This window comes from Amaranthus tricolor, chromosome 14 (genome assembly GCF_026212465.1).
Source record: "Amaranthus tricolor cultivar Red isolate AtriRed21 chromosome 14, ASM2621246v1, whole genome shotgun sequence".
Taxonomy (NCBI): domain Eukaryota; kingdom Viridiplantae; phylum Streptophyta; class Magnoliopsida; order Caryophyllales; family Amaranthaceae; genus Amaranthus; species Amaranthus tricolor.
The window spans coordinates 8969026-8991610 of NC_080060.1; the positions used below are offsets into that span (position 1 = coordinate 8969026).

General features: G+C 32.9%; 2 protein-coding genes across 2 annotated transcripts; both read left to right on the forward strand.

The window, feature by feature from the left end:
• Window positions 1–1458: 1458 nt before the first annotated feature.
• On the forward strand, window positions 1459–7663 carry LOC130799839 (zinc transporter 8-like). The gene is made up of 3 exons (XM_057663093.1): window positions 1459–3270; window positions 6009–6158; window positions 7145–7663. The coding sequence occupies exons 1-3, from the start codon at window positions 2635–2637 to the stop codon at window positions 7448–7450; spliced, it is 1092 nt and encodes a 363-aa protein (XP_057519076.1). The 5' UTR covers window positions 1459–2634; the 3' UTR covers window positions 7451–7663.
• A 7506-nt stretch (window positions 7664–15169) lies between these two features.
• On the forward strand, window positions 15170–21559 carry LOC130799858 (diphosphomevalonate decarboxylase MVD1, peroxisomal-like). The gene is made up of 10 exons (XM_057663122.1): window positions 15170–15779; window positions 16643–16841; window positions 16996–17059; window positions 17217–17280; window positions 17651–17731; window positions 18475–18561; window positions 19099–19256; window positions 19339–19387; window positions 20738–20862; window positions 20969–21559. The coding sequence occupies exons 1-10, from the start codon at window positions 15558–15560 to the stop codon at window positions 21189–21191; spliced, it is 1272 nt and encodes a 423-aa protein (XP_057519105.1). The 5' UTR covers window positions 15170–15557; the 3' UTR covers window positions 21192–21559.
• Window positions 21560–22585: the final 1026 nt, after the last annotated feature.

Here is a 22585-nt window from a genome sequence, read left to right on the forward strand (position 1 = left end):
TTTGATATCTATAAATACATTTCATTAAAAATTATAACAATTATTAAAATTTTATGCATCCAAATAAAAATAATATTGAAACACAATGACAAAATTTGATGTCCGTGGGGTGAAATTAAAAGCTTTTAATGAAGTGTTTGACAAAATATATTCTAAAGAATGAGAAAAAGATACATATATGATGACAAAGAGGAGACAAACAAAAACTAATGACATAGGTGTACTTAAGTGTATTAAAGATAAGGATAAAAACATTTTAGTTCAAGACGAGAACATTAAGGATAGATATAGCAGGCATTTTGATGAGTTATTTAATGAAGAACAAGGACATGTTGTCACCGCAATCATTCTCTTAGTTGAAAAAAAATTAAGCAAAAAAAAAAAAAGAAATGGATGAAGAAAACTAAGCTAAAGAAAGCGGTTGGGCCATGTATGGAGATGCATAGGGAAGATTAGGGTTATTTGGCTAATTGATCCATTCAACAAGTTTTGGAGGGCAAACAAGATGCCTAATGACTCGAGAAGAAGGACTCTAGTGCCTATTTACAAGAACAAAGGAGATGTCCAAGAATCCTCTATCTATCAAGAAATAAAACTAAATAGCCATACTATGAAGTTATGGGAAAGATTAATAGAGATATGTAAGAGGAGATGTACTTCCATATCAGTGAACTAATTTGGATTAATGCCAGAGAAATCTACAATGGAAGCAATCTATCTTATGAGATAAATGATGGAGAAATATAGGGCTAGAAAAAGAGACTTGCGCATGATTTTTATCAAGTTGGAAAAAACATACATCAAGGTACCAAGAAAAATACTTTGGTGGGCAATGACAAAGGACATTCCTAAGAAATACATTAATAGTGCAAGATATGTATCGAGAAATAAAGAAAAATGTTAAAACATGTGGAGGGGCAACAAATGATTTTCCAATCACAATTGGCTTTCATCAAGGTCGACCTTAAGCTCCTTCCTTTTCGTAGAGATCTTAGATGAAATAATGCATTCGATACAAGGAGACCTATCTTGATGCATGTTCTATGATGATGCCATTGTTTTGGAAGATGAGACCAAGGTGGATTAAATGCTAAGTTGGAATCGTTTTAGTGCATACCCTGAGGGAGATAATTCGAAACGAAGATATTAAAAATGATTTAGGAGTACAAAATATAAAGGAAAAGATGAAAGAAAATCGTATAAGATGATTTGCATGTGCAAAAACGGAGTATTAGGGAATCGGATGATAGAAGGCCAAAGCTTGAGAGACTTAAAAAGAGAATGAGGATGACCGAAAATGACTTTAAGGACAAGAATGAAAAAAGATATAAATTACTTAGACTTATAAATTAAGCTGTTAGAAAATTAAAATAAATAAAAAAATATACATTTAAACGACTATCGAAAATAATATATTAAGCCACGTAGTTCAACCTAATCTTTTAGCTCAAACATTGTTATTGTAATGTTGTCATGCTATAAAATATTTCAAACAAAACAATTGAAATGAAAGATAGGTATTTTCAACCAATCCCAATATGTTCATTCTTAAGACTCACGGAATTATGACTTGATATAAATATTAAATTGATGATTTCTTAGAGATCCAGTTTATCCTCCAATTTCAGTCCTCCATTAACAATAATTTCATCTCTTTACGCTTTCCTTATATCGCTGTTCATTCCTCATTCAATTCAATCTGTCTAGCCGTTGGGAATTGGATTGAATCACAGAATTACGTATTGAATTTGTGAGGTAATTTTTTTCAACTTTCCCAATATTCTTCCTCATTTTGAGTAATTTTCATTGGTGGCTTTTTTCCGCGATCGATTTTGCTATCAAATTCGTCCTCTTTTGATTTGAAATCTCTTCTGTCTCAATCAATAAAGTGTTTGTTCTGGAATTCTATCGACATTTTGATTGGCTTGGAGTACTAACATTTTCGTAAACCCTTTTTTTATACTACAAGTTAAACAATCTTAAATCGATTATTATTGATTGAGTTTGGCTATTGGCTATCTCAATAAGGCACAAATCCCATTTCATAGTTTGATTTGATTTCTCCTTGTCTAATCTTCTGTAAATCGCCCAACTTGTTTTCCTTTCTTTTCAATTTGTAATTGTTGCAACTCTTTTTTATTTGTGGTAGCTAAAGAATCAAACTCTTGTAAAAACAAAATTGTGAATTTTTGTATGGTGTAAATTATTAATTCATTTACAATTAAAAAAATGACTATATGAATAAAAAAATCAAGGTTTACCATCAATTATTAAAAAACAATTTCTACCTTCATAGTTAGTTATACGTTTCTACAAACTTCCAATATCAATTTCCCATCAAATATATTTATTTAATTACAAATGTACACCCAAAAGTATAATGTAAATGATGTTATCCGCTATAAAATGATCAATCACTATTAATTCTTAGCTGAAAATAATGTATAACAAAGATTCAAATCAGATGATCTGCATGAGGGACCCATTTCATAAAATGATTCTTGGCTGCAAATTACAATGACGACATCCTGTGAACACTTTTTCTCCTTTTTTGGTTTTACTTCTAGAGACCATTTCAATACTTAAAACAACAGAATTCCTTCATTCTTCTCACAACTTCAGAGCAAGAAAAAAATGTTGTCTAAGGCATTATGCTGCTACATTTTCACCTCATTAGATCAAATTCTGACAAATTCTGTGATTCAACATAATGATTCACAATGCGATTGTGCTTTTGTAGCACAAAATCTAAGCATAGACAGTTTATTGAAGTACAAAATTGGTGCTATATTAGCTATATTAACAGCAAGTGGAGTGGGAGTTACACTGCCTATTGTAGGGAAGAACTTCCCTGTTTTACACCCAGAAAGCAAACTTTTTTTCCTGATTAAGGCATTTGCAGCTGGGGTGATATTATCAACTGGGTTTATTCATATACTTCCCGATGCATTTGAAGACCTTACAAATCCTATCCTTAAGGATCATCCTTGGGGGAAGTTTCCTTTTGCTGGGCTTGCTGCAATGGTTGGTGCACTTGGGTCTTTGATGATTGATGCCATTGCTACTGGGCATTATCAAAGGGCTCACTTCGGCGAGCCGGCGGCTGGTGGTGGTGGTGGCGGTGATGAGGAGAGACAAGGGGAACATGCTGGTCATCTTCATTTACATACTCATGCTACTCATGGACATGCTCATGGACCTAGTCTAGTTGAGTCTAGCTTGGATGGTTTGAGTGATTTTGATCGTATTAAGTACAGGGTTACTTCTCAGGTATATTGCTTCACTATTGCATTGTTAATTTGTTAAGTAATATGCTAGATTAATTTTATTTATTGTAGTAGTTAAGAATTTATTTTTTCTGATTCCATTCATTACTGATAAGGATAAAATTGAATTTATGGTGTTGACCACCACTTTGGTGAAATTTGGTTAATGATATTAGGGTAGCAATATAATAGAGTGTTTTATATGTATGAGGTTAAGTTTTGCTTCAGCAGTTTATTGATTGTGTGATTGTTATTAGCTTACAATTCACCTAAAAAGGCCTTTTAATTTTGATGTTTTGAAAATTAAAGTTCTTCGTCAATTATTAATGGTAGAAAAGAAACTAGATTTTTTTATTGTAGGTTTTAGATCCCTAACCATCAATTTTACGGAAATACATATTAGCAACTAAGTTATGGTTGATTGATGGACTATAAGAAGTTTGTCGATATATGAGATCTTAGTTTTCTAAACCCTTGGCGGTCAAATGCATTAAATAGGCCTAGTATTGCCACTGTAAGTAAAATCAATTTTATTGTTGTATAGAAAATTGATCAATTTAAAGCACAACTGCCCAAGCTACGTGAGCGAGTACTAGTCCATCTAATTGTATAGCTAATTTTGATTTTGGTTAAAATTAAATGGAGGAAATATATACTTCTATGTTCAACTATTCCTTAATTGGTCCATTAAAGACTAATTAAGAAAACCATCTATTTGTCCAAGAGAATTCTGATCTTATGTGCGCAACACAGCTCTTTTAGCTAACATTCAACATACTCCCTCCTATTCTATCCATTACTCCTATTTATTTTTTTCACTATTTACTTATCACTTTTAATTTGTATTTTATTTTTAGTCTATAAGTTAAAACATAATCATGTAAGATTTTGTTTAATTCGTCCCAATATAAAGATTATTAATATTAATTTTTTATAATTTTTAATTAAAAATAATTAAAAATATTAAATATTAAAATATTACCTTAATAAATGTAAAAAATTAAATAGAACTAATGAATTGAATAAGAAGTAGTATGAAACTTGGTAAAGTAACAATCACTAAAAGTCTGAAAGTACTCCACATTTAAAAAACAATTGTTGAGAATATTGAAACGGCAAAGTTTGTTTTATGCTACATATTCCTCGTTATTGATGAGTGATCAGGCTATAGCAAGGTATGGGCTTTTTTTTATACAATAGAGATGCCGATGTTCATTTAGAGCTTGTTTATCTTATTCAATTATGAGTGTACCTAAATAGAGTAGTAGTTTCTCCGTTCACTCAATTTGCATTTATTTTAATTTTTAAATTATTTGCATTATTTTCTTATTTAAAAATAAATTTTATTATTTTTTAATTTAAATCACATATTTAAAATTTATTTTAATATCATTCACATTTCATATAATTTATTCTTTCTCTTCGTTATAATCATGTTTTCACACCTTTTATTACCTTTTCATAAAAATCACAATTTTTCTCCTAGTCATTCTTCGTTATAATCATGTTTTCACACCAATTGAAGGAATATTTTCCTAAAATATTCCTAACAAGTTAAAATGCAAACTATAGGAGGTTATATGACAAAAAAATTGATAAATTAGTTAATAAACTAAAGTTAGTATTATTTTAGGAAAAAAACCCCTTAAGTTAGTGTTATTTATAATAATTAATCAAGAGTTGGTATTTTTCTAAAAAAATTAACAAAAAATTCTATTATTCACGGTAAAAAAATTTTCCTTTTTATTATTGCTAATGTTTTCATCATTATTTTAGTTTTATCTATCTATTTTGTCTTACTTCCGTTGTTCCACCAAATTTGTTTTAGATTTCATTTTAGATCGTCTCACCAAATTTGCTCTATTTTTATTTTTGTCATGCGTCAAATTTTTTCTTTAATTCTCTTCCACCGTTTCACATATTTAACTTACCTTTTATCTCATTCACATATTTTCTCTATTTATCATAAAATATCACTTTACCTACTTTTTAAATGTTTCCAAGTCTTTGAGGCAAAATTTGTAGGACAAATACAGTACTTTCTTCCTGGCTCACGTAGGATTGGGATTTAGTGGGAATTTTCTATAAGCTCGTCTTATATGAAATCCTTTCATCAATGGACGTGCCCATATAATTAATCTATTTCTTTAATTAATCAATTTATAAAATGATAAATAATCATTTTCACAAAATATACGTGGACCAGCCAATAGAGATATTCTATTTTAAGTGATCTGACACTAAAAACCACTTTAAGAATTTGTGCTGTTCTATTTGTATAATTCAAGTCAGATTTTCAACTAGAACGATTTTCTTTTATAAAATTGCTTATAATGTCAACTGTTTTACATGCTCTAGTTGCAAAACATACTGCCTAAGATTCTAATCTACAGAAAGATCGCTGTCATTGTCAGCGCTCAGCGATTCTGTTTGTTTTAGTTGATGAGAACTATAATTTTTTCTAGTAAGCTAGTTATAATCTCTGACAATATCAACGCTCAAGGGCTAGTATATGTGGACCTGATTCGATATTCAATCGTAAATCATTTCAAGGAACTTTTCAAAAAAGGGAATATACCAAACTATAAATTTCGAAAGAAGATAATACATTATGATGGTTAACTAAGCCTAATATTGTTTAATTTTCAACTTCTTTGATGTAAATATGGCGTTGGGTAATACCAAGCTTTTGACCCTGGAGGAGCTGCTAATATGGAAATGGGTTCATCGTGTTGGATGCAGGTGCTGGAAATGGGGATTGTAGTTCACTCAATAATAATTGGGATATCTTTAGGTACTTCTGATAGTCTTGACACTATCAAACCGCTTATCATAGCACTGTCTTTCCATCAGTTTTTCGAAGGCATTGGACTTGGTGGTTGCATAGCACAGGTATGAAAAAACTTGACAGAAATCTTGACTGTTTCATAGAAGTATATTCTTTCTTGATTCTGAATACTGACATCAGTTTGTACTGGTTGAACTGCTATGGTACCCAACTGCAAACTGAATTTATGACCTCATCTATTGATTAGTACTGAAGATAAGTAGTTACAAAATCATCTTTGATTCAACCAAGCTGATGGTTGAGGCCCCAAAATATGTTATATACTCTAACAGATTGAATTCTTGCTTACATGATAGTAGTATATTGAACACATCTAGTTGGCAAATCATATTGGTTAATTGCTTGTTTTCTTTTCTTCAAGGGACCAATCTTACCTTTCACCTATTGCAGAATACCAAATGAAAAGGTGCTAATGTACTAGTGTAGTTCTAGTGTTCTACTCTTGTTTTAGAGGTGATCTTTGATCTAGCTTAAATTGTTCATAGTTTCACTTTCTTTGGTCCACGCTAACTGATAGTATCTTAAAAGCAATTACCATACTACCTTAAACATCAAGTTGTTTACAAAGAATTCATGATATGGTAAGGTGTTGATCTCTGTTGTTAAAATCGCGATCCGGATCGTAAAATCGTACGATTCTACAATTCAGATCAGACCCAATGACTAGGATCGTTTGTGGAATTGGGATCAAGTGGGATCATTAGTGAAATCGGGATCAAGTGGGATCATTAGAATCAGATAGGAACATTGATGGGATCGTTAGAATCAGCTAGGAACATTGGTGGGATCGTTAGAATCGGCTAGGATTGTTGGTGGGATCAGTAGGATCGGCTAGGATCGTTAGTGCAAAACTACTAGTATTAATATAAGGATAAGATTGCGTACATTTGGCTCTACGAACAACACCTAGACGAGAGCCACTTGGTAATGGCATATTGTTGTAGCAAATTAGACAATAAGGCTATCATGTTAAAACTAAAGCCAATTACCTTAAATTAAAAGTCCTGAATGAAAATCATCTGTGTTACAGGCCGCTTTCAAGTCAGGATCTGCAATCTGCATGGCATTGTTCTTCTCCCTTACTACTCCTGTTGGAATAGCAATTGGTATCGGAATAGCAAATGTGTACGATGACAGTAGTCCAACTGCGCTGGTCGTTCAGGGAATGTTAAATTCAGTTGCAGCCGGAATCTTGATCTACATGGCTCTTGTTGATCTTCTAGCTCAAGACTTCATGAACTCAAAGGTGCAGACAAATACCAGGCTGTTCTTGGGTGCTAATGTATCATTGCTACTTGGTGCTAGTGTTATGGCCCTTTTGGCTATATGGGCTTGACTTTAGTCTTATCATTACATAAATTTTAAGCAATTTATAGAATTTGTTTATTGGTTTATTTGATTCTCCCTCTATTGAGATCAATCATGATCACATGTTAGTAATTCAAGATTGATATCAACAAAAAAGCATAATTATCAAATGAAATGTACTAGTTGATTTTAGATGTATATAATATATATGGTGGGTGGGGAGGGGCTTTACCCTCTAAAATTTTGGCATACAATTTTTATTTCATAATAACTCAATTAAATATAAAATAGAAAACTAGAAAAATATATTCTCACAAAACATTAATGAAATAAATCCTTATCTAAAAATAATTTAAAAACCAATAATTTTTTAGGATATTGAAAATTCAATAGAACTAGCACTACAAAAACACACAAAACAATGACTAAACAAAATGGTAGCAATTTAATAGCTATAGACATATAGCGACCAAATTACTATCGTTTTGATTTGTAGCTATATAGAATTTTCTAACTATATTGCATTTTGTAGCCATTCAAAAAAAATTATAAATTAAGCTGGTCAGATTAACACATTCTTTAAAATCCATTACTAAATCTCATATTGCAAGAAATCAAACCCCTTGAGATCTAATAACTAAAGCAACACACAACACACAAAACCCTAGCTAATAAGCCACAAGCGATATAGTGATTCTTCTTGTAAACTATATATATATACCAATGTGTTATGATTTAATGTTAGTCATATTAGTGTGGTATTAGGTGTATTGGTATACTATTAGTTTAATATTATGCATTTTAGTATTGTATTATTCTTACTAATGTATTATTAGTGTTATGAGTCCAGCCTATTTATCCAATACTTGTATTGCTTTGGGAAATATTTTCTTTTTTTTTTTTGGTTTTTATTAATGGACCTATTTATGTGGCTTTTAAGAGAAGCTTAAGGGTCATTTTTTTTTACTTGGCTTGATGTAATAAAAAAAACAACAGAAAAAGGCACAAAAACAAAAAGGAGGGAAAAAGTGGGTTTTGTGATTTTCGTTTCAGCCAGCACCAGCTTGATCAAGTGGTCGATCGAAGGAGTTCCCGTGGTCCGATTTTGCTGAAATTTGGTGAGCTTGTTCCTGACATCTAGAGCTTCGTTTTGACTGGTTTTGATCGTCGTTTGGAGCTCCGGTTTGGTCGGAATTTCTGTCAGAACAGACCTAACGTTTTTGGTGCTATTCTTCACCTTTTACTCTATTTTGATCTCTTATTGTTCTTGGCTATTGTTGGTGGGTGTATGAACCTTTTTAGACTGATTTAGGGTTCTTTTTCCCTCAATTATCAATAAGAGAAATAAGGGTGGACTCCTCAAAAGGTCTCGTGGTTTTTATCCTTCACATCGAAAGGGTTTTCCACGTATAATTTGTGTGTGTTGATTGTGATTTATTTCTCGCTTATTATTGATTATTTTTACTGTCATATTGTTGTCCACAATTTGGTATTATTGGTTAATTGATATTGGTGAATTCATTGGGTTGATTTGTTAGAGTTATTGGTTGATTGTCTTGTGAGTGACATTGTGGGTGTCTCTGTGACCCCCTTCCAATCTCTACAATTAGCATATCATTAGTCGTATTTGCATATTATTAGTTGTATTAGTTTAGTATCTAGGTGTATAGCATAATATTAATCTAATTAGTATAGTATTAGTTTTATTAGTATATATATTATTTGTATAATATTAGTCGTATTAGTATTGTATAAGTTATAGTAGAATACTATAAGACGTATTCTATTAATTTATAATTTATAATTAAAATAGTATTCTTCGTATTAGTATAATTTTAGTTTCATTAGTAAAAAAGTAGTTATATTAGTAACTTATTAGTCGTATTAAATTGTCGGGGAAAAATCATCCCTTTTTTTGGATAATAATTAGAAACAAATTAAGTCCCCTTTGCGTTGTTGAAAAGGAGAGCTATTCATGAATATAAAACAAATTAATCAATAAATTACAAAAAATGAGTATGGATTACTAAAATTATGGGTTGTGTATTAATAGACATGATTGTGGGTGGGAAAATTTCCTTCATTTCTTTTTGGTCAATGATCAATTTAAGACCATTTAATGACTAACACTAAAAGATAAAACTAAAATTATAAAAGATAAATAAATAAATAAATAACTGAAGTTAAAGGGTAATCGCCGGACTGGTCGCGAGCTGGTCACCATTGGCAACCATCCATGTTTAGTTGTCATATAATCATAAATAACGATGAATTACATAGGTGATAGGTTGGATTAACGGCCCGTTTGGTAGGTGGTAATAACGATGGTAAAGGAATGAAAAATTAATATATTTTGGTTGAAAAAATTTTTTGCTACCTTAATGGACATGCTTGTCCAACTTCAATTATCTCATTTTCTTCATAAAATTCATTCCAATGCTTTACCATTCGGAGATGTCGTATAAGGTGGTAATGAAAATTTGTAAATAAAAAAAACTTATTTTTTTTTGTGATCAAAGTTTCATTACCATGGGAATGATATGGAACTTTTCATGAAATTTTCCATTATAAATCATTTTCATTACTACCATGATGAAGATGATTACCCAGATGAAGAACAACAGAAAAACGAAAACAGGAAGAAGAAAGAAGAATTTTATTATAGACCAAAATCTGGAAAAAAAGAATTTACAAAAAATTGAAATATAAGAAAAGGAAGAAAAACAGAGAAGGCAAAAGAAGAGAAAAGACATTACTACCCTCCTGCTTAGCTGGCAGGAGGAGTATGTTCAATACCCCCCTTCAAGCTGGGGTTGGGTGTGGTAACCAATCCCAGATTGGATAGCAGTTTGTTGAAATGAGGGGAAGGCAAGGCTTTGGTAAACAGATCAGCAAGTTGAGACTTGGTAGGAAGGTACGTCAGTTGAATTAAACCTTCCATCACTTTGTCCCTGGTAAAATGGCAATCTACTTCAATATGCTTAGTTCTCTCATGGAAGACAGGATTCTTGGCTATGTAGATGGCAGATTGATTGTCACAATGTAAGGTAATAGGTGTAAGATTTTGAATGCCCAATTCCTCAAGTAAACGAACTAACCAAGTAAGTTCACTAGCTGCAGAAGCCATAGCCCTATATTCAGATTCACATGAAGACCTGGAAACAACAGATTGCTTCTTACTTTTCCATGAAATGGGAGATTGTCCTAGCAGAACTAAATAACCTGTGACAGATCTTCTTGTGGTGGGGCATGCTGCCCAATCAGCATCAGAGAAGGCTTGTAAAACCAATTTAGGAGTACCATTGAGGAGAATGCCTTGAGTAAGAGTACCAGAAACATACTGTAAAACATGTTGTAGAGCAGCTAGGTGTGGTTCTCTAGGAGTGTGCATGAATTGGCTGAGATTTTGAACAGCAAAACTTAAATCTGGTCTAGTATTGGTGAGGAAATTGAGTTTGCCAATAATAGACCTATAATGGGAAGGGTTTGGTATGAGATTGCCTTGGTCAATATGCAATTTGAGGTTGATAGGCAGAGGTGTAGGAGATGTTTTCAGAAGCTCAAACCCACTGAATTTAATGAGATCTTGGGCAAACTTTGTTTGGGATAAAATGAAACCTTGATTAGCTTTAGTAACTGTCATACCAAGGAAGTAATGTATGGGACCTAAGTCCTTGATGCTGAACAGAGAGTGAAGGTGTGTTTTAAGAGCTGTAATGGTGTTAGAATCAGTACCTGTAAGGAGAATGTCATCAACGTATACTGCAGCAATAGTAAGCTGACCATTGTATTTTTTGAGGAATAGAGAGTAATCTGATTTGGATGGAGTAAAGCCTTGGGATTGCAGAGCTGTTACAAGTTTATGCATACCATTGTCGAGATGCTTGTTTTAAACCATAAAGGGACTTCTTTAATTTGCAAACTTTATTATCAGTGTTGGCTATACCTTTAGGCATATGCATATAAACTTCCTCAATCAAATCCCCATGTAGAAAAGCATTGTTGATATCCAATTGAGAGACTATCCAATTGTTATGTGCAGCCAAAGCTAAAATACATCTTAAGGTAGGCATCTTGATTACAGGAGAAAATGTTTCATCAAAGTCTATCCCAGGTTTTTGAGTATACCCCTTTGCTACTAATCTTGCTTTGTACCTCTCTATTTCTCCATTGGATCTTAGTTTGATCTTGTAAACCCATTTGCAACGGATGGCCTTTTTTCCTGTAGGAAGAGGGACTTCCTCCCAAGTGTGATTATCCTTCAGAGCTTGTATTTCTGTATTCATAGCAGTGATCCATTTGGAATCTAAAACGGCCTGTTCATAAGTCTCAGGTTCTTTGATAACATTTGTATCATGAAAGTCAGAACCCAAGTTACACCAATGTGGCATGCTCATGTTGCAATGATAGTCATTTAAATAAGAAGGTGGTTTCTTAGTTCTGGTGGAATGCCTTATTTGATTTTCTTGTGGAATGATTTGTGGAGAATAAGAGATATCAAAAGTAGTAAATGGATCAGAAGATGAAGTTTCTTGAGGAAGTATATTAGTATCAAGAAAAACATCAGGAATGTCAAAGTGAGACATATGTGTGAAGGGAGTAGAGGAAGGAAGATATAGATGAGAAGAAAAAGAAGTAGAAGGAACAAACTGTAAATGAAAAGGAAAGTGCAATTCATAGAAAATCACATCTCTGGAGACATATATCTTATGGGTCTGTAAATCTAAAACTTTATACCCTTTTTGACCAATAGCATATCCTAAAAAAACACATGGAATGGCTCGTGGATCAAATTTAGTTCTATTTTGTTTGTGTGTTGTCATATAACATAAACAGCCAAAAGATTTGAGAATGGAAAAATCTGGTGTGTGTTGAAATAGAAGCTGATAAGGAGTTTGAAAATGTATAGGTTTCAAAGGCATACGATTTATGAGATATGTGGCACAAAGCAGAGATTCACCCCAATATTGAATGGGGTAGTTTAGCCTGAAAAAATAGAGCCCTTGCTGTGTCAAGGAGGTGTCTGTGTTTTCTCTCAACAACACCATTTTGTTGAGGAGTATTCACACAACTAGTTTCATGTAAAATTCCCTTTTTGATTAATAAGGCTTTCATTTGTCCTTCACAGAGCTCAGGAGCATTGTCAGACCTAATTTTTTGCACTTTTGTTTGAAATTGAGTTTCCACAAGTAAGAAGAATTGATGCATAACAGTTACTATATCAGATTTGTAATTAATTAAGTGTGTCCAAGTATACCTGGAGTAATCATCAACTATAGTAACAAACTGATTACAATTGTTGTGAGTTTTAGACCTATAGGGACCCCATAAGTCTATATGTAACAACTGAAAGGGTTTAGTAGATTTTATTGAGCTAGTGGGAAAAGAAAGTCTAGTTTGCTTGGCAGCAGGACAAATTTGACATAGACTATTGCTTACACAGTCAGTTACAAAACAATCAGGAATAACATGTTTAATTTGGGAGAAAGGAATATGGCCTAATCTTAAATGCCATAGCTGGGCTTTATTGATACGAGAAGCAGCAGTATTAGTTGAAGTGTGGGCAGTATGAGCACTGTGAGAGAACTGAGGAGCCAGAGAGTTCTTGACCTTATATAGCCCATCAGCAAGATTACCAAGAAGTGTTGGAGGCTCTTTCAAGGAGTGCCCCTGAATGAAACAAGAGTTATGAGTAAAGTATATTGTAGAAGAAAGATCAGAACAGAGCTTAGTGACAGAGAGAAGATTGAAATGAAAATCAGGAACGTGTAGAACATTGTGCAAAGTAATATTGGAGTTGAGAATGATAGTGCCAATGTGGTGTATGTGAATCCTATTTCCATTAGGAATGATGATGGAACCAGAAAAAGTTTTGAAATCACTAAAAAGATTTAAATTATTGCAAATGTGATCTGTAGCCCCACTATCAATTATCCACTGAGAGTTAGAACAAGAGAACATGCTTACAATACCTGCGAGATTAGCTTGATAATTTGTTTCAAGATCTGTAGTGCCACTTGTATTTGAAGAATCAGGTGCTTGTTTTTGTAGAACTTCCATTAGGTAGTTATATTGATCAACACTGATATTTGGAGTAAAAGAAGATTCATTAAGAGGAGTCTGAGGGCTCTGAGAAGATTGAAAAGAGGCTGCAAATTTTTTGTCTTTAAACCCCTTAAATCCTACTGGATAACCATGAATTTTAAAACATCTTTCATAGCTGTGACCTGGTACTTTGCAATGAGTACAGAAGTAAGATGATGGTGGTCTTTTGGTGCTAGTAGTGAATTTTGGAGTGGTATTTTGTCTATCAGTATGTGTTAAAGAATGAGACTTGTAATTTTGAGGTTTGTAAGGAGCAGAGTTGTATGGTTTGTTATGAGTAATGGTAAAACCCAAAGGTTCATGCACTGTAGTATGCTGAGCAATTTCTTTGTGAGTTTCTTCTTGTGCAAACAGCCTATAAGCTTCTGATAGGTGTGGTAGATCCTTCATCATTAGCACATTGCTTCTAATGCCTGAAAATTGTTCGTTTAGTTTCATCATGAATCTGATAAGCTTTCTGTTCTGTTGTTGTTTAAGAAATTTGCCAGTTAAATTGCAGGTACAATTGTTACAAGTACAGGTAGGTAAAGGATCTATAGAATTAAGGTCATCCCAAAGAACTTTGAATTTGGTGTAAAAATCAAGAACACTAAGATTCCCTTGGTCGACATCAGCTAATTGTTTCTCAAGATTATAGATCTTAGTATGAGAACTTTAAGCAAATCTTTCCTCAAGATCTTGCCAAATATCAGAGGCAGTGCTAAAGGACATAACGCTTTCTGCAATTCTTGGATCAAGATTAAAGATAATCCATGACATTATCATGTCATTACATCTAATCTAGGAAGAATAGGTAGAATGTGTTATGTCAGGTTTAGGAAGAGAGGCATGAAGGAAATCAAGCTTGTTTCTGGCAGAAAAAGCCATTAAAATACATTTTTTCCAATTGTGAAAACCGGTGCCATTAAATTTAGACGAAACAAGAAGTTGGGGTGTGTAATCGGAAGGATGAATATAGTACACACTAGAGGGATCATTGTTTGGGAGAACACGAGCAAAATTGGCAGATTGAGTAGATTGATGTGATTCTGTGGACATTTTTGTCTGAATAACACAAGAGGGGTAAAAGCAAACAGGGAAGAACGGAGAAAGAAAGGAAAAAAAAAGAACACAGAAAACCTAATTTCAGCAAATGTAGAGAAGAGAAAAAAAAACGGGAACTTATCTCAGATTCAGGAAAGATCATGCAAAAGCAAAAAAATTGAGGATTGATAAACCTTGCTCTGATACCATGATGAAGATGATTACCCAGATGATAAACAACAGAAAAACGAAAACAGGAAGAAGAAAGAAGAATTTTATTATAGACCAAAATCTGGAAAAAAAAGAATTTACAAAAAATTGAAATATAAGAAAAGGAAGAAAAACAGAGAAGGCAAAAGAAGAGAAAAGACATTACTACCCTCCTGCTTAGCTGGCAGGAGGAATATGTTCAATATACCATTTAATATCAGTAACCAAACGAACTGTAAGTGTAATGGTTAAGTAGAATTCTGAGTAATATAATTACAATTTTTGTATTTTTTAATTTATAATGATTATAACTTATAAATATTTAATTGTGCAGCTCTAATAAATAAATTACGACTATAACAATCACCTTTAAGATTTATGATGCAATGAGCAATCTTTTACAATCCTTAGTTAACGACTTAATGTACGTTTGTCCCTCGTGGGAAACGGGTCTGATTCAAAACTTGAATCAATTAAAAAAAAAAAACAATAATTTCCGTCGTATTATTTCCACGCCAAAATATAAAAAAGCGTCACAAAATTGCGTCAGTATATTTCAACGATCTTTTCATACATAAACTAACGAATCTCCTCATTTTCCACGAGTTCATCGCAATTTCAGAATTTCGATTCTAGTGCAGCCTATATATACAGAGAGAGAATCGGCCAATCCCAAGACTCACTCTTAAATCCCATAAATTATTTGAATTTACTGTTGAAAGAAACAGATCTCATTATTATACTTAAAGTCTAAAATCCCTCGGTTTGTCCGCTTGATTTTGGTTTGATCGATTACAATGGGGGCGCAAGAAAAGTGTCAAAATTGGGTGAGAATAGTGACGGCACAAACACCGACGAATATAGCCGTGATCAAGTATTGGGGGAAACGTGATGAAAGCTTAATATTGCCGATTAATGATAGTATTAGTGTTACTCTTGATCCTAACCATCTTTGTACTACTACTACTGTTGCTGTTTCTCCTGATTTTTCTCATGATCGAATGTGGCTTAATGGCAAGGTATTTTCTATCATTTTCAGATGCTTTTGATTGTTTTTGATCCATGATTAATTGAACAAGAATTCGGATTTCTTAAACGGAAATGTACATTGATATGTAAGAGATTGGCCGTTTGATTTCTAGAATGTTAGTATTAGTTTTAGGTAAATCTTAACCAAAATAGTTTAAAGCTTTTTTTTTGTTGCACTTATGGCATCGAATTTCGCTTTTTGAGGAATTGTATGTTGCTTATATGATCATGAACTGCAATTATTCTTGCTTAATTTCCCCCTTATGGTTCAAAAATTCAGAGTTTTGGAAAGTGATTGTTGATTTATATACATGTAGATTTTATTTTTATTTTAATCTCATTGCTAGTGAGAATCATTTTTTATCATTAGCTTTTTCTTATCATTTGCACTTATGACTTACACAAGTAATATATTTAAGAACAGTTGGTCAATAATAGTTTTGTAATGCAACTCATTAAAAATTTGAACATATTGATGACAAAAGTTCCAAATTTTGACTACAAAAGACAAGTTTAATACAAACAAAGGGAAATAGTATGTATTTAAATGAAGTTTTAGGCAATCTCATTTAAAGCTGAGAGACGATGACTACATAGTAACATAGAGCCATGGGTCGCTCCATGCCTCCACCCATCATCAATGTCAATTGGCTTAGTACGAACAATTTGAACCTGAGTGTCGTCAGATTCTCTCTTGTACCGGTGTCTTGGAATATGTGGCAACAATTGATTGCACTGCACAATTTAATGAAGTAGTTGAAATTTTTATCATTTAGTAATTACAAGAAGCTAGCTAAGAGTAAAAGGATCGTAAAGTTATGATTTTTTTTATCCCTCTTCCGTATTAGTGTAGGAGATTTCCCTTGCTGGAGAGAGATACCAGAATTGTCTAAGAGAAATTCGTAAACGTGCTAGTGATGTTGAGGAGGAGGAGAAAGGTATAACAATAGCAAAGAAGGATTGGGAAAATCTTCATGTGCACATTGCTTCATACAATAACTTCCCTACTGCTGCTGGACTCGCTTCTTCAGCAGCTGGTTTGGCTTGCCTTGGTATGATAGCATTATCTTCTGTACCCCCTATGTCTTTTGAGTATAACGTTTCCCTTCAATTTATGATCAATGAATAGTTTCCCTGAAGCTAGTATAAATTTGTTTCGCAAAATAGAGGTGTTTCATGTGTATGTATAAATGTCAATGTATGCAGTTTTTGCTCTAGCCAAACTCATGAATGTAAAGGAAGATGAAGGACAACTTTCAGCTATAGCAAGGTATATAATCATATTTCTGTGTTTGAGATCATACTTTATATACTTAAAACAAATAGAGCTTTGGCATTTGTGAGTTCTGTTTATATAATTATCAATGTGCAGCGATTGTTTTTTGAGTGTTGTTGGGATTTTTGAATTAAACTTTTGTGTTTTGCAGGCAAGGTTCTGGTAGTGCTTGTCGTAGTTTGTTTGGTGGTTTTGTTAAGTGGATCATGGGAAATGTAAGTTCAGGTTATGAATATTTCTTTCTGTTCTGCTGCATGAATGCCCTACTTAATCATTTGTAATGGAACGTTACACTACGTCTATTTCTTAGTATTTGTGCTGGTTATTGTTTGCCAAGTATCATGAAGGTGAAAGGACCAGTTCAACATAGCTTTGTTTTAGCAGTCTAGGATGGTCAACAATTAAACTTGTTAACATGGTGAGAAAGTCCCTGTGAAATTGAGGGGGTATGTTGTCGTTTTAAAGTGAGAGACTGAAGAGTATTTTGTAAAATAATAGCAACCTATCTAAAGTTTATAGTTTTCACTTCTTCCTAGAAGAAAGTTTTGATCTTTCATATGACGTACTGTGTTGGCATGCATGTAGAATGAAGATGGAAGCGACAGCTTAGCTGTTCAAGTCACAGATGAGAAGCACTGGGATGAACTTGTCATTTTGATTGCTGTGGTAGGTATTATTCTTTTTGTTGTCAATGCTTCCAGCATGCATGGTTTCTTTTGAATGGTTCATGTTTCTGGATTTTGTCTCATTCTTTTAACCTGGTTCATGATGTAGTATTGGCCATTGTAATTATTTTTTCATTATGTAGCTTCTCCCTCAATATCTCATGTTTGTAAATAGTCCTCTTTAATGATGGATTAAGCCCAAAACCTTAATGGCCCGTTTGGTTGTGGATATTAAATGGTTTAAATGGTAATGAAAAGTTGGTGTAATTTTGGTTGGAAAATTTCTTAACAAGTATAATGGTTGCTCTACCTTTATCATCTCATTTTCTTCACAAAATTCATTCCGATGCATTACTATATGAAGGGGTAGTATTAGGGGTAAATGGGTAATGAAAAATTCTGAACAAACAAACTTTTATGTTTAAAGTTTTATCACCATGGGTATATCCTAGTCATGAAAATTTCACTAAAATCATTCCCGTTATCGCCATTTAGTACCAACGGCCAAATGAGTTGTAAAAGCTTTATGTTTTTTGATATTAATACATGTAATATGTTTGCCTCTTTGCATGTTTGTATTGTTTTATGCTTGTTTGTTTCTTGCGTAAATGCTATGCAAACTTAAATTCTTCATATATCATTAAAAACCTGCCGATTTTGTTACCCTTGTTAGTTGAACTGTTCACTCTATTCCAATTATTTTCTCATATCTTATAAATAATATTTGGATCATATGTAAAATAGGTAAGCTCTCGGCAAAAAGAAACAAGCAGTACAAGTGGCATGCGTGAGAGTGTCGAAACGAGCTTGCTGCTAAAGCACAGAGCAGAGGTACTTTCCTTCATCAAGTTTTGTTAGAGAATTGTTGAGACCCTCAAATCACTACCTTGTTTCTATGACATACAAATATAAAAATTCTCCCAAATCCAAGTTATACTGGTCAAATATGGACCTTACGCAAGTAAGAAGTTGAAAGAGTTTTGAATAATTGTTATTGCATTATGTGAATTTATATTCAGTCTGGGTGAAAAATATAGCCACTTTTGAATAAGTTTCTAGTTTTCTAACATGTGAAGAAAATCCATAAGATTTATTTCCCTTTTTCTGATACCAAATCTTCTACTGCTTGGATGAGACATGCTACAAATTCTGTCTAGTGAGGAATACACATTTCGATCTCCTCACTGGCTTCTTCAGCCCAGTCAATGGGGTGTTCCACTCTGGTTGGTGGTATTATTGTCAGCGACATTTTACTCATCTCTCATTTCTGCAATTTGCCGTTCTTCCCGTTACCTTTTAGCGGCTTTTGAAGTTGGTTTTTCTTTTGCATTTATGCATTATTTTAAAGACCTGTTTCATGCTTAATAGGAAATAGTACCGAAGCGCATACTGCAAATGGAAGAAGCCATAAAAAACAAAGATTTTCCATCTTTTGCTCGTCTTACGTGTGCTGATAGTAATCAATTTCATGCTGTCTGCCTGGACACAACCCCACCTATATTCTACATGAATGACACATCCCATAAGTAAGTTCCCTTTTGCTTAGCCTTCTTTCTTAGTAACTTATTCTCAATCTAAGCACATCATTGTTAACTTTATTTCATTCAGGATTATTAGCATTGTTGAAAAGTGGAATCGTGCAGAGGGAACACCTCAGGTTTGTTTTTCTGTGATATGCTTTCTTGAGACATATATACTTGCTGTGAATAAATTATAAACTCTTAGGCATGTTCCAAGATGTTCCTGTAACTTAGTATGAAGGATGAGTTGCATTTTATCAGTTAAATCCCTGGACCATATGCTAGTTGGACATTGAGGAAACACAACTGAATTAATGGTGAAGGTTCAACATTCTCTTTAAAGGACGTTCCAACATTTTTAGGTTCATGTGACAGATGCACTCTTTACTCTAAATAATAGATAATCTTGGGCTAAGCAATAATAAAATTAGGTCAATTTTAGCAAAGTTCTGTTGCAAATTTGAAAAAATGGATGGGATATTTGAAGGTGCTTCTGCCTTTAGAGATGACGAGTTGACTTGCTTTCTATTGCTGTTGTAATTTTACATGAAAATTGTTAAAGTGTCCTTTTGTTACCCACATGTTAGTTTTCCCACATTGGAGAAAGAGAAGAGCATACCTATTATTACCAATTGATTTTAGTGGTGAATCTTCTTTGAGCGTATATGTAGGTTAAGAATTCTCCTCAATGTTTGGGTTGCCTAGGCACACTTTTTAAATTCTATCAAAAAGCTATTTTGTCAGATTTTAAAGCATGCATGCCTCCAACCATGAAATCTCAGATTGACCCTTTTCTTTTTTCCATGAGATGTGTGTTGAATTAAGTTTGACATTATGGGGATCTTGAAACTTGAATGTTTCAATCAATTGTAATGGTATTGTTTACTGATGATCTCTGTGAACTATAGTTATGTTTACTAGTAGCATACATAGAATTTGGTAGTTGAGCTCCAATAGATGAAATTGCATGTTATTTTTAACCTGAAATATGATGATCTGAACTTAATTTATCAAGGTCTAATCTTGTCTTGTATAAATATTTTGGGTTTGATCTTCATTATTGTGTAGTTAAATAGTGAAATAAGCAATTGTGATTATATTGAATTTAGAATAAGAATTAAGCTCCTGAAACAAATGAGAAATAGCTCAATATGACATTTAACAACAGTCAAATACCTGAAGGCCAACAAAAGTTTATTTTTATTTGTACCAATTTGATGCGTCAATTGTTCAATTGCCGCTCTTCAATCATTGGAAATTGCATTTCTTTTGAACTAGGATTAGAAATGGATTTTCTGGTCATTATATTTCAAGGATTGACAAATCCTTAATGTGAATATTTAGCTAATAGATTGTCTCTTTAGAACTAGGTCAACTGATAGATGCCTATGTCTCATGATAAACCATTAGATGTGAACAACCATTTGCTGCTTTGTTGCGTAACTTTATGCGGGTGCCTTAGCTTCTCATTCTTGTGAATATTTCAGGTGGCATATACCTTTGATGCAGGGCCAAACGCTGTCTTGATTGCACGTAACAGACAGGTTGCTTCTGAACTTTTGCAGCGGCTGCTTTATCACTTCCCTCCTGGTGCCGGTGCTGATCTCAATAGGTAACTGACCACATTGCACTTCCTTAATAGCACTTCACTGCTGTTTAGGGTGAGAGGGAGTTTCTCATCAATGTATATGATTTTAAATCTTGTTCTTCTCTTGTAGTTATGTCCTTGGTGATACGTCTATACTTCATGATGCGGGAATTAAAGGCTTGAAAGATGTTGAATCTCTTCCATTGCCTTCCGAATTACAGGATGCTAATTCTGTCAAGAAATGTGCTGGAGATGTTAGTTATTTTATCTGCACAAAACCTGGACAGGGTCCTGTTGTACTTTCTGATGACAGCAAGGCTCTTCTTGATCCAGAAACAGGGTTGCCGAAGTGAAGAGGATCTGCCCATGTTTTTCTGGTTTCCGATGGTATTGCCTATGTTTTTCTGGTTTCCGATGAACTTGTGATGTTAAATTCATTCATCAAAAATGCCAAGAAGTAGCAATTTGATTTATATGTGTGAAGAGTCTTGTAGTGTTAAATTCGTTTCTGCAGCTTTGTATGGTTCCAGGCTTAGAAGTCCTTCATAGAAAGATATTGGTTCAGGACATTTCTGTGTATGTTGTCTTCAAGTTCTGATTTTCTTGTACTGAGGTTAGATGTTGAATAATATGAGTTATCTCTACCCAAGTGGAATTTGGGAGGTTCTATACAAAAGCTTAAAATATAAAGACAAGTATAAAATTGTTATGTTTGAATTCATTTTTGTTGAGATTTTATATGTAGTTATCGATTTTAGAGTGTGGGTTTTTATATGGGTTAAAGTAAGTGTTTACGGGAGTTAAATTAGGTGTTTATGGCGTATAAAATAAGTGTTTATGGTATATGAAGTATGAGTTATGGTATACTCTCTGTTCCTTCATGTTGTTCTCACTAAAGAAACATTCACTAAAATTAAGAAAAATAAAATCTTTTAGGTGGTGAATATATTATTTTATTTAATAAGAAATTTGATAGAGGAAAAGTAGAGACTATAAGCATTAAAAAAATATTAAAATAAATTTTTGAAAAATATGGAGAATAGATAAATTCTAAAAATGTTTAAATAAAGTTAGTGGGAAACATGTAAAATCATAAACAATATAAAAATATTTAAAATAAAATTAATGGAAAATATGTGGAAGTAAGATCATAAGCATAAATAAAATATTAAAATGAGAATAAACAATGTTAATTATGTCCAAAATTTATGATATAAACATAAAGATTCTTGAGGACATATAAATTAAAAAAGTTTTCAAAACCAATCAAAAATAACAAACTTACGATTTCATCTGTCTTATTTTTTGATTGATTTTGAGATGTAAAAGTATAAAATTCAATCATTAAATATTCCCCATTTCTATTATGCTTGATGGTTTGCTCTATATTTCATGCTAAATTGTAGTGTAAATTAGAGTTAAATTTCAAAAATTTGAGAGCAGTTTTAGGGAGAAGATTTGCCTCAGGGACAAAAATTGTTATTTTGAAAATCGTACGCTATTTAAAAAATTATTATTGCATTTTTCTAAATATTGGGTTGAGCTTCCAACGAGAGGCATTCCTCACAAGTGTTGGTAAAGAAAAAAGTCTACTCCTCCAAAGAAGTCCAAATACACTTTTAACATCTCTAATGTGGCTTAACTTTCATAATCAATGACAAATTTAGCATTTATCAATGAACAACCTACGTATAATCGATACATTACGTCAATTCAATGATAGTATGAATGTATGAATAACTCATCA